This window comes from Hyperoodon ampullatus (genome assembly GCF_949752795.1).
Source record: "Hyperoodon ampullatus genome assembly, chromosome: 16".
Classification (NCBI taxonomy): domain Eukaryota; kingdom Metazoa; phylum Chordata; class Mammalia; order Artiodactyla; family Ziphiidae; genus Hyperoodon; species Hyperoodon ampullatus.
The window spans coordinates 60,397,506-60,410,426 of record NC_136929.1 but is presented as its reverse complement, the minus strand read 5'-3'; the positions used below and the strand labels follow the sequence as shown (position 1 = coordinate 60,410,426).

The 12,921-nt window shown below is 37.4% G+C and overlaps 2 protein-coding genes across 2 annotated transcripts; both read right to left on the bottom strand.

The window, feature by feature from the left end:
* Positions 1-934: 934 nt before the first annotated feature.
* On the bottom strand, positions 935-5,381 carry KCNRG (potassium channel regulator; the record flags this gene model as incomplete). The annotated part of the gene is made up of 2 exons (XM_079721856.1): positions 935-1,175; positions 4,801-5,381. The coding sequence occupies 2 exons, from the start codon at positions 5,379-5,381 to the stop codon at positions 935-937; spliced, it is 822 nt and encodes a 273-aa protein (XP_079577982.1).
* A 1,386-nt stretch (positions 5,382-6,767) lies between these two features.
* Positions 6,768-8,339, bottom strand: TRIM13 (tripartite motif containing 13). The gene has a single exon (XM_079721835.1). The coding sequence runs from the start codon at positions 8,331-8,333 to the stop codon at positions 7,110-7,112; it is 1,224 nt and encodes a 407-aa protein (XP_079577961.1). The 5' UTR covers positions 8,334-8,339; the 3' UTR covers positions 6,768-7,109.
* Positions 8,340-12,921: the final 4,582 nt, after the last annotated feature.

Genomic DNA, 12,921 nt, shown 5'->3' with positions numbered 1-12,921 from the left:
AGATCCCACATGCCGCAACTAAGAGTTTGCATGCCACAACTAAAAGATTCTGCATGCCACAACTAAAAGATCCCACATGCTGCAACTAAGACCCGGCGCAGCCAAATAAATAAATATTTTTTAAAAAGTAATATGTGTATTTTAAATGTTAGTAGAAGTTATATGCAAAAGCTTTTTACTAGAGTAGGTGCTAATTGGTAACAAAGGTATTTCTCAACAAGTGTTCAGCACAGTGCTTTACACATAGTAGAGTTAAAACTGTTGAGTGGATTGAGCTCACATTCAAGTGAGAAAAATTTGTTTTTATGATGGCATGTAAGTCTAGATAGAGGAAAGGGCTGATTACTATGCCTAGGAAAGGAGGAAAACAAGGCCTTACAGAAGAGGTACAGTTGAAAGTGGGTCACCCATCTTCTTCATCATTATCATCACTGATAGTTACTGAGTGCCTGCCATGTGCCAGGCAGTGTGTTGAGTGCTTTACATTATCTCCTTTAATCCTCATATATCCTATAAGGGAGATATATTTATTATCCTCATTTGATAGATGAAAAAGTTGAGGCAGAGAGATGTTAAATGACTTGCCCAAGCCATATAGCTAGTAAGTGACTTAGTTGGGATTAGAAATCAAGCAGTCTGATTCCATAGTCCATTCTTGAACGTTTTGTAAGTGTTCATGAAGAAGAGAAAGGGAAAGAGGCATTGAAGGTAGAAGGAATGTGCGCCAAAGCACCAAGTGCACGGTGTTGTTTAGAGAGCAGCGTGTAGTCAGTGTGGCCTAAGCACTGTTAAGCTGTGGTTGCCCAAAGATGGCATGGTAGAAGGCCAGAAAGTTAGGGTGAGTACATATCTGACTAACATATATGCCCTAAATATGGAATTTCCAAACAAGAAAATGGCAATTTCTTTTTACTCTAAAAGAGAACAGAGAACCTCATTTCTTTTTCTGAGATTGCTCTGGCATGAGGGTAGTCTCTGGTTTCAGTGTTTTGTTCATGGCAAGAGCTTCAGGCTTTTTTATCCTTTCAAAGCTATAGCATTCAGTTTTGTCTTCAGAGGATACTGTTCTGGTGCTGACCAGATGGAAGCCTTCCATTAATAAAGTGTCAATCAGTAAGCCGAGGACATTAGTTCCGTTGGCCAGTTTTCGGTTATCAGGTTTTATAGAAACATACCTAGGACACACAAAAATGTTCAATTATAAAACATTCCTTTAATAACCAGCAAAACTAAACAGAAATATTTGATTTATAACCTCAAATAAAGGTATCAAACCATTTTCTGATCAGATATTTTTAAAGACTTCATTTATAAATCCAAGCCATGACTTTCAGGCTACGGAAAACAGAGACCTTGCTGTGATCTCCAAAGTCATTTTAATTCCACATTTAGGAATATAGCTAACATTGATGAATTTTCATTGAGAAATTATTTTCTGGAGCAAACAATTTGATCAAACAATTAAATTAGCTTAATTTTCATATAATGTAATTTAACTATTTCCAAATTTTGTTTTCAACTTACTAAATATTGTTTTAATCGATTTAATTAATTGATTCCATCTTTTTAATGAACATCTGATACATTTACAGTTTCCCCCATATCTAATTTTACCCATTACCAGCACTGACATTACAAATTTTCTTTTGTGACTTTCTCCTATCAAATGCATTTTTCATGTGAAATTTTGCAGATGTTAAATGTCAAGAAGACTTTATTGTCAATTTTTCTCAATAACTGTCCATTGTTGAAGAGCAAAACATGGGGTCCAAAGGCTTCTGGAGTCAAAATGACAAAACTTTCTGGAAAACTCGATAGATACACAGTATTCAAGAAAAATATACCTGAACTTTTCAGATTGACTATATGTTGCTTTAATAATGTCAACATAACATGTCCATAAAGATATAGCTATATTGCCCCTTCTTTATCTACCATCAGGATATTTTTATATCCTTTGTGTCCTCCCACCATTTGTTTATGAGATGTGAAAAAAAAAAAGGCTTTAGTTCCAGGCAGCAACCTAAACTATCTGTGGTTTTATGGGATAAAAAGAGCCTTGGGGTCATCCCTAGCCTCCTTTTAATTATGATTGATAGAGTGGTTATTGTAGCTCACATTTAGAAACTCATTCTAGGCAAAGAAAAAAATTCAATAATAAAATGTAAGAATTATAAAACTACAAAGTACATATCAAAAGCACATTTATGTTTAATACAGCAAATTTTTAACATTAGTAAATCATTTCATCTACCCCCAAACCCCAGATCTTGATTTTATAACCTAGAAACTTTTGTCAAAGAGAAAAAATGTTACAGAACGTCTCACAAAATTAAGATGCAAATAGTATATAGTAGGTGATAACAAAGTGGACTGTACTTGCAAGAAATCACTTGGCCTAAATACTTGATTCCCTAAGAGGCCAAAATGAAAAATGGAAGATTTCAAGGCATAAAAAAAGATAAAAGAAACTAATGGGAAATGGAAAATCAAAACTTATTTTTAAAACTTAAAAGGCAAGTACACTTTTCCATTTGAGCTAGTTTATAAAGGAAAGGTCAGATAGAAGATGGCTACCAAAGAGACTCTAGAATCCTGTGACCATAACTTGACTTGATAATGTGGTATGGCCCTCTGCAAGATGCGCGCCAAGTATTTCTAGTACTGTGAACTTGAGAGATAATAACTGAGCAACTTGCTAGGTTACCAAGACCTCAGAGTGATAAATCATATTAGTAGAACATACTGAACAGCTGGATGATACACCAGGCTCTGAGCAGCCGTTCAGGCTCACTCCTCCACTTTCCACCTTCAAGAAAAACATCTGAATGGACAGATTCAGACCACAAGGAGTGAGCAAGAAATAAAAATGATTGCTAGCTAAATAATTATATACCTAAGGTGGGCCCCTTAAGACCAAGAGCTTTCATCCGATCACCTGAACTCCCAATAATGTCACCTTATTTGGGTTATCCACCTCTACTTTGAAATTGGAACTATAGAAAAAAATCACGACCACTTATAAGCTGAAAAAAATTCTAAACTTCAAACAACTGAAAAGAATACTCTTTGGGGATGCAAGAAAAAGTTTTAAAAATAGCTTCTGGTTTTGGAATTATCTATTTTGGAATTTAAATATAATGTCATTCTCTCATTAAGATGAAAAAAATTTTGTACTATTTGTAAAACACAAACACTTAACAGCAAAGGGAAAACTACTGTCACTGTGTACACACAAAGAATATCCCAACTTGAGTTTCTAATGTTTTTCAAGATTATAGTCATTTTCTCCAAATGCATAGCTTTTAAAGAGCGTTTAGTATTTCCAGGATAACTTTTTATCTTGCATGTTTCTTCTTGAAATCAATGACACCATTTTTCCTTAGTTTTTTAACTTTTTAGAAAGGAATCCCCAAAGATCTTAATCACACAAATTAAAAAAAAAAAAAAACTGGTTATTTCCCGTCTATTTATGTTAGTACCCCACCAACTGTGCCCAGAGGTATCTTAAAACATTTTGAGGGCTTCCCTGGTGGCGCAGTGGTTGAGAGTCCGCCTGCCGATGCAGGGGACACGGGTTCGTGCCCCGGTCTGGGAAGATGCCACATGCCGCAGAGCGGCTAGGCCCGTGAGCCATGGCCACTGAGCCTGCGCGTCCGGAGCCTGTGCTCCGCAAGGGGAGAGGCCACAACAGTGAGAGGCCCACCTACAGCAAAAAAAAAAAAAAAAACATTTTGAGGTGAAGATAGGGTCTTAGGTTTTCTTCACAATCAGCCTGTTAGCTGGATCTCTTTCCCCCAAATGACATTTCATGCCTCTTTGGAAAGGCAGGAAATTATAAAGCGTAAAAACTTAAGAATTGTCCTACTGTCCTACTGGGTTCTTCAGCTGGTATGCAGGACCAAGGGGTATGTTGTGGGAGAGGTAAACATTGATCATTTCTTATGGTTACTGCAGAAGTTAAGAAAATATCCCAAAATATGTCTGTCTACCTTGACCCCAAAAACGTGCATCTTATTTAAATACTGTCAGTAAAGAACATATGTAGACCTTTTTTTTTCCCCCTCCTGAAAATTAAAGCCAGCTTTCACAGTAAAATAATAGTGGGACAGCATTAAGACATTTCTAAGGGGCGAAAAAAAAGTGTCCGTGACAGTAGAGTGGAAATCCGCCTTAGGGTCCAGCCAAGGATAACAGGGGGAGAAAGTGACTGACTCAAAAGCAACTATCCTTAATATACTGACAGCCTATCCCAGTATTTTGAGTTGTGTAAGAGTGCCAACAATGTAACAGGAGACCAGATTTGCCATGAGATATATCTGCCTTAATGGTGTTTAAAAATAAAGTGGAATGGAGAAAAATCAGTAGCCAAATCAGAAGGACTGAAAGAACAACTGTACATAGTGTAAGGAAATCATGACAAACTCTTGAGCCTTTACTATATACCAGCAACGAAAAGAAACCCTTGGGGAGAAAAAGACTTCTCATTCCATAGTAACAGAACATAATCTATAAAATTGTTTCCTCCTACAACTTGAATGACCATAGTCCCAGTTTTCCCTGGACAATTTTGATTTATTCCTATTGTCCCACATAATAACAACTTCTTCTTTCACTCTGAAAAGTATCCCAGTTTGGACAATAATTACCTGGTCATTCCACCCAACTCTGCTGGTTACTCCCCCCACAAAAAATCATTTTGAGTAATCATTTTTTTCCAAAACTGAAATGAGAAAATTTCAATTTTGAGGGGAAACATCAGGAACCGGTGTAGAATAGAGGCTTCAAAATACAAAATACCTGATTCCAGTTTGGTTATCAGTCGTGCTGTCAGAGCCGCACTGAAAAACCAGGTCATGGTAAGAAGGTCTTTGTGGAGGCAGTGCAAGTAAGGTCATCTGAGGAGGGAAGGAGTTACTACTCCAGGTCGGTGCTGAAGGTTGCTCTATAAACACTGTAATTCTCCCAGTTAACATCTCGATTGTTTTGCTGCAAGAGCCAAACACCCTGAAAAAAGCTTGAGTGTTTCGGCTTAGGAAATGTACCTCCACAAGAGCAGGTCTTGGCTGTAGCAGGTGTTCTTGGTTTAAGAGATCCACCAGAGGATCAAGTTCATAGAATATAGCCTCCCTCTGAAGCCTGAGATAGTCTGAAAAGTCAGTGGGTAATAAAAGCTGGTGAGTTCTCAAAAAATCTAAGATGAAACTAAATAAAACACCATCTCTGTCCACAAAAATCTGGCCACCAACCATCTTGAATTCTTGGTCTCTGCCATCTAACATACGTGTCAACCGAGAGGCAGGAAACTGCTTTAAGGTTGAAGACCTTGTGGTGAATATCTTCCCTCCCACGTTCAAAGTGACCAGTTCCTGACTACTCATTTTCCTCTTGCTTCACACTAGAGGCTACAAACCATCAGGCACAGACTTAGGAACTTGAAAATCAACCTGTAACTACAAACGTTACATATGATTAAGAAATGTAGGGGAGGGGAATATAACAAAAACAGAGACCTCGATTTCCAGGTAACTACTGTTAAAGCAAATAGTGTGTCCATAGCTGTGTTTACAAATTTGAGAGTTGCCTGGGAACGTACAGTATACAGAATGAAAAAATAACAGCTGAGGAACTCCATAGTTTAAGGAAAACTGCCAATATGTCTGAGGACATGTGTCAAATTGATCCCTTTACTGTATCCCATTAAAAAAAAAAAAACCTTCATAAAAACCTCTTGTAAATCTATATTAAAAAATTATATATATATATATATATATATATATACTGGGAGAAGAAAAGCATTCCCCCTCTCCAAACCTCTTATCTACTATGAGTCCTCATGGCAGAGGTAATATTTATAGATAAACATTGTCTTAATTTTTTATATCCCTTTAGCAATTTAGTGGCTAATCTTGGATTGTCAGTTGGGGATAAGGCAGTCATTACCTCAACTAGCAGCTTATTTTGACTACTCTTCTCATAACTAGAATGATTCTTCTGTACTTGAAATTTAGTTGCCACCTTCTTTTCCTGTCCCTGCTTGTATTACCTCCTCTCAATCAAATTAATGGACTTGGGTAAAGACCCTCTGGACTGTCAAGGAATGTCTTGTCCCATGACAGAAATAAGGTTGACTAAAAGCAGTTCTAAGATAAAGTCACTTCTTGTTTTCATCTGAATTCTAAACAAGGTGAAAAAATTAAGTATTTTTGTTCTGTGGGAGACAGGGCATCTTTATCTCATGTGAGCAGAGAGGACAGCCTTAGTGTTTAGCTGATTATTTTGTACTTTATAATAGCTGATAGATTGTTTCATCTATCGTTAAATTAGTCTTACTACTCTTAAAAAATTCTTTAAACAAGTGAATTGATTGGTTGTACAGTTGCCATGATACTTTGGAACAACACTTAGCTGCCAGTAAAAAGGCGGCTTTTCCATTTCCTGCTCTTGCAATGTGTTTTTTTGTTTGTTTTTACCCATGCCTTTGCTTGCACAGTCACCTAACAGTTTTGTAGTTTACCTCCAAACTCCTCTGGTGATAAATTTACAAAACCTAAGCAGATAAAAGGCAAGCTGAAATAAATCTCCACCCTCCTTAAAACGTAAACTTCACATAAGGTAATGCCAGTTTTTGTTTACATGAGATTTACATTGTACCAAAAAAAGAAATCAACCCTCTGCAGAAAAAGTTGGAAATTCAATCCATATCTTATTCCTTTTTTAAAGAATGTTCACTCTCAAAAAAAAGTTGCTTTACAAGAGTAGTCTTTATTACATGCTTAAGAACAATCATTATTACACTACCTCATCAATATTAAATCATGTACTCTCTCACATCCCCTTTTTTCATAGCATAAACACAACCAGTATTAGGGGTAGGATGCTTATTTCAAAAGCACTTTAAAAAGGAAGGAGGGTTCAGGACTACACTATTAAATTTCACTTTTATCTTTATACTACCTAATTTCAACAACATGTGTAGGACATTGTTTTTGAAAGGAATACTTGTGGAGGAAAATATCTGACTAGAATCTTGACCAAATCTGAACTACCACTCTGTATTCTGACAAATTTCTAACAAAAGACACAGAACTATGTACTTCAAACAGATTTTATAACAGTTTATATTTGCACACAAATTCTGCCACATTGTTCAGCACCACCAAAGTAAAATTCTTTAATCTTTCACTGAAGATGAAAAACCCATCTGCCAACTGTTCCCAGTAGAAAACTGATTGTTCTACAAAATCAGCTGATTTAGTCAGGTAGGAACTAAAGTTTGAAAGATTGTCTTTCCAAGTTGTGATTTCATCAAATAAAGACCATTCTAGGAATATGGTAGGACTGAAGAAAATGAGAAGGCCCAGCAGAATGATTACCACAAATAACAGATAAAAGTTCCAAGGAATCTTGCTAATGAATGTGCCAGTGTCTTGAGGCAAAGAAAGTTTATCCACATCTACTAGTTTTATGTCTTCCCACTGACTGGTATCAAAGTTCTTCATTAAAGGGCTTGAGGGCAAATTAGAGGGAGGCAAAGGAGTTTCCTTGATGACTTTTATTTTCTCCCTGAACTCCTGCATCTGTTGCAGAAATATGATGGGTTCTGACACATCTTTGAAAGCCTCAGCAATGTTAAAGGCCATTCGTTGTTCCTGCAAGATGGTGTTGAGTTTGTTGATCTCTGGGTCATAGGCCTGCATAACTGCAAGTTTCATGGTCTCAAAGTCAGAAAGGATTTCATTCTTCTTTTGATCTAATGTGTGTTGTAACTTCTCAAAAAACTCCTTCACTTTATCTGAATCTTTAGTCAGCAACTGTAGAGATTTCCTTTTGCTAGTTTCCAAGGTATCCAAGCGAGAAAGAGCATCTCCCCGACGCCAGGTCTCAAAGCTCTGGAAGAGGGACTCAAAGGCATCCCTTTCCTGAGCATAGGCATCTTCGATAGAACAGAAGACATGCTTGGTGTGGTCCCCACGAGTAGCACAGATCCCACAAATCAGCTGCATATCAGTCAGGCAGAAAATGTTGAGAGGCTGCCCCAAGTGTCCTTTGCACACTGGCATTTTGGGAGAGATCTTGATCTTGTTATACTTTTCCACAATACCCTTCAGGGAGTAATTAACCTGCAGGCTACTGACCCCGGTGGCTGAAGTTTCCTTGCGGCATGTGGGGCACTTGAATGGAGATGATCTCCACAATGAATTCCGCACGTTCCCCTCTAAGATCCCTTCTAAGCATTTTTTGCAAAAGTTGTGCGAGCAAGGCAAAACTCGAGGATCGTCAAACAGACTGCAACAAATTGGGCACGTGAGATCTTCTTCAAGCAGCTCCATCACATCTCCTACCAGAGAGAAAGAAACATTTTATTTTACTCCAGTAACCCCTTCATTTGGACTATGGACTAGTTAGAAGAAACTATCTTCACAGCCATTAAAAATGATTTTTCACTGAAATAACCAAACAAAGGAAATAAGTGAGAAATTTGTGAAGGGAATGCACACCAAAGCAGATTTAATCTGCTGGGACTAGAACACGCTCCTTATTAGTAGGGCTCCCTGTACACAAGGCCTTTGTGTGGGCTTTCCAACAACAGTCTTTGGCTGAGACAGGGTTAGGACTAGGACAACTGCAAGTTGAGCCAGCAGGACCCAACTGCTTGTTTTAAAACAGAGCTGACTACTAGCTGTCAGAAACAAAGCCACTCAGTGTCTGAAGAGAATGAGCTCTTTAGTCTGGGCCCACAATTATAAAATGGTATGCTATTTAAAGAAAGCAGCACAGAAATATAAATCCAAGCCTGCACTCTCACGTAGACTTTTATTAAAAACTGGCATATTTTTCTATTTCAAAGGCTAGATTACAATTATTAAAATCAGAGGTAAAAACATAAAATGAGACAGCTGCAATTCATTCTTCCCTAGAGAATTAAGTGAATATTTTTTCAAACCACTAGAACAGTAATCAAAGCCAGTGGGGACAAACCTGGGCGTCCCTAAGACTCTTCCAGGGCATCTGTGAGGACAATACTATTTCCATAGTAATACTGAGATGTTATTTACTTTTGGCACAATGTTGGCAGTGCACTGTAAAAAAAGCAATGGTGAGTAGACACTGCTGGAGGCTTAGCAGGAATCGAACAAGGCAATAGGTAGCACCAAACTGGATTCCTGGTTATTGTATTCTTCACCACCACATACCCACGGTGGGGGCAGGGGTGAGGGCAGCCAGTTTCATTTTAGAATGTTCTAGATGAAGCAGTAAAAATTACTCATTTTACTAAATCTTGATCCTTGTGGACATGTCTTTTTAATATTTTGTGTGACAAAATATGAAGTAACCACAAAGCATTTCTACTGCATACCAGCAGATACTGTCTGGAGGAAAAGCAATTAGGTGATTGAGCTACAAGCTAAATCAGCTGCTTTTTTCATGGAACAACATTTTTACTTGAAACAACAAATGACGAACTATAGCTGTGCAGACTTAGGTATCTGGCAGATATTTTTTTGAAAATGAACAAAATGAACCCATCACTTCAAGGGAAACAAATGACAGTATTTCTCGCCAATGATAAAAAGTTGAATTTTTGAGTGAAAATTGGATTTTGGAAAATATATTTGCCACTTAAGAGCTTGTAAGGAAACAAGTGGTGATATTAACATGTGGGTTTTGGCTTTTTTAGAGGAGAGATCATGTATAATGAAATATGTCACTATTTGGAGATCTACATTACACAGTGAACTAATTGGTTCAAATCACCAATGCATGTTATAAATCATACATTCTAATACAGTTAAATATCTATATATAATACACATGTAAATAAAAGCTCTTGGGAGCCTTAGTTTTTAAGTGTAAAGGGGTCCTGTGACCAAAATATTTGAGATCTCTGACCTAGAAAATACCATAGAGAATACCAATTCTCAATTCAAGTTTATTCTTTTATAATGTACATTTTAAAACTTTTATCCCTGAAGTTTTAGAACCAAAAATAGTGCTAAATATGTCCTCATTCAGTTTACTGAGGGATATATACACACACACATATCACATTACCACCAAAGTAACAAAATAGGGTCTACTAATCTCTATGCCATCTTATAACCAAAAGTAAGTAATTTTTATTATATAATACTTATTTTTTTAAAATATTTATTAATTTATTTATTTACTTGGTTGTGCCAGGTCTTAGTTGCGGCAGGTGGGCTCCTTAGTTGAGGCTCGTGGGCTCCTTAGTTGCAGCTTGCCCGCTTAGTTGCGGCACGTGGGCTTCTTAGTTGCAGCATGCATGTGGGGCCTATTTCCCTGACCAGGGATAGAACCTGGGCCCCTTAACCACTGCGCCACCAGGGAAGTCCCAGTAAGTAAATAAATGTTAACAGTAATTTTAAGAATCACAAGTGGAGCTACAATCTAGAAGATAAATAGTATTTAAAAGATAAGCTGAACTTGCAAGACTAATTAGTTTATGGTTTTCTATTAGGTTGTGAGAGATATATGTATTACAAATATACAATACATATATATGTAGAATTAAAGCAAAGAGTATTCTGTCAAATTTAGTGTTACACGGCAAAAATGGTGATGAAGCTTATTTTTCTGAAAAATCTTTTGTGACATGGCAAATCATACAACCTCTGAAAAGCACTGAGAAGAGAACGGCTGCAGAGACTGAGGTTAGTGTGCTCTCTAAGAAGTTATCAAGCAGCTATAAAACATTCTGACTCTTCAGAGCAAAGAAGGAAAACTTTTGATGATCTTCCATCACTAGTCCTGGGGTTCTACACTTTATCACCTCCATTGATCTCTGTCATCTTTCACCTAAGAATTTTATGCTAAGGCTAGATTTTGGAGTAAACTGTAGAAACAGGAAAGTAGTGGCAGCAGCATTCAATAAAGTAAACCTAATTTACTCATCCTTGCAAGGTTAATACTTCCAGAGAATCCTATCCAAGCATATTAAGTAAATAAAAGGAAAAACAAAGGATACCAAGTTTTGTCATGAGAAGGAGAAAAAGGGCACCCAAGACAAAGAGAAAATTTGAAGAAAACTGAGGGACCAGGAAGAGTTTTAAGGCAATCAAATATGACCAAAAGGAAAATGTCACACACAGGAAAATTGAGAAATAATAAACAGTCATCCCAAAGCCACAATCAATTTACAGCTCTTAAAATGAACCAGAGGAAAAAAGTTGGTATTTGGAAAGTCCCTTTTTAAAAAAAATTGCATCAAAATCATGGTAGATCCTATTGTTCCACTTTTAGTGATATAACTTAAAAAATTTGGTTTATAATTTAAAGATTCTCATTTTAATCCACATTAAAACTAAACACTATTTTCTTTTCTTAGCTTTATACTCAAAACTTTAATCACAAAACTATGTGACCACTTCCACAGCTGACTTTTAGAGAAAACTGAGACATATAGCCTAACAACCCAAGAAACCATGGCAAGTTTGTTGCCTTAAAAGTTTTAAAGGAAAATACATAATAAGGTTTTTAGTCTCACTAAGTGAAGGGTATGCTTTTTACAGTAAAGGAACTTATAGATCCTTTTCTTAAAGTGTGGCTAACACATAAGAATCTAAATAAATCAACTGAGCTTCCTTTGACGAAACCAAGGTACATATCCCCCCCTTCTGGGGGACAAATATAGATATCAAGAAATTTTATGTGAACAAAATTACTGTTCACCAGTGATAAAATTTCAACTTAACCAATGTCAAGTTAAGTATATAAAGGCAAATAAGTTTTCCAAGATTCATTTCTTCTTTTGAATTAAAAATTTCCCAAGAGTTATTTATTTATTTACTTATTTATGTATTTATGTATTTACTTATTTAGGCCACGCCATGCGACTTCTGGGATGTTAATTCCCCAACCAAGGATTGAACCCATGCCCTCAGCAGTGAAAGCGTGGAGTCCTAACTACTGCACCACCAGGGAATTCCCAACAATTTCCCAAGTTTTATACCAACAAAGAAAGTAGCCAAATATATACCTAGTTATCTACCACCTCTCTGGTTTTCAATTTCATTTTCCTACCATATTTATACTTTAAAATATACTTTTTATTTTATTTTATTTTTTTTTTGCGGTACGCGGGCCTCTCACTGTTGTGGCCTCTCCTGTTGCAGAGCACAGGCTCCGGACGCACAGGCTCGGCGGCCATGGCTCACGGGCCCAGCCGCTCCGCGGCATGTGGGATCTTCCCAGACCAGGGCACGAACCCGTGTCCCCTGCATCGGCAGGCGGACTCTCAACCACTGCGCCACCAGGGAAGCCCTAAAATATACTTTTTAATTTATGTAGAATAAAACTCCTTTCAGTATGCCGTTCTATGAGTTTTGACAAAGGCACAGTTGTATAACACCACCACAGATTTATTTTTAAGCAAACATTCAAGATATCCACACTTAAGGAAGACTATGAAAACTGTTTGACCAATACTACCTTGAGTGGGTATATAGCAACAACAGTCTCTGCAAATGAAAACAGTAACACAACAACCAGAATATTAAAAATGGAAAAGCCAACACTTACAAAGGAGTCATAAAATAGAAGTAAAAGCTAATATATATGACTTCTCCCTCCTGGAGGCCCTATCGTTTTTATATGATCAACCCAAAATGATTACAATTGAACAGGTGCTCATTTTATTCACTCTTAAAAGGTAATTTTAATAAAACCTTTTGGGCTTCCCTGGTGGTGCAGTGGTTAAGAATCCACCTGCCAATGTAGAGGACACGGGTTTGAGCCCTGGTCCGGGAAGATCCCACATGCCGCGGAGCAACTAAGCCCGTGCACCACAACTACTGAAGCCCATGCGCCCAGAGCCCATGCTCTGCAACGAGAAGCCACCGCAATGAGAAGCCCGCGCACCGCAACAAAGAATAGCCCCCGCCCGCCGCAACTAGAGAA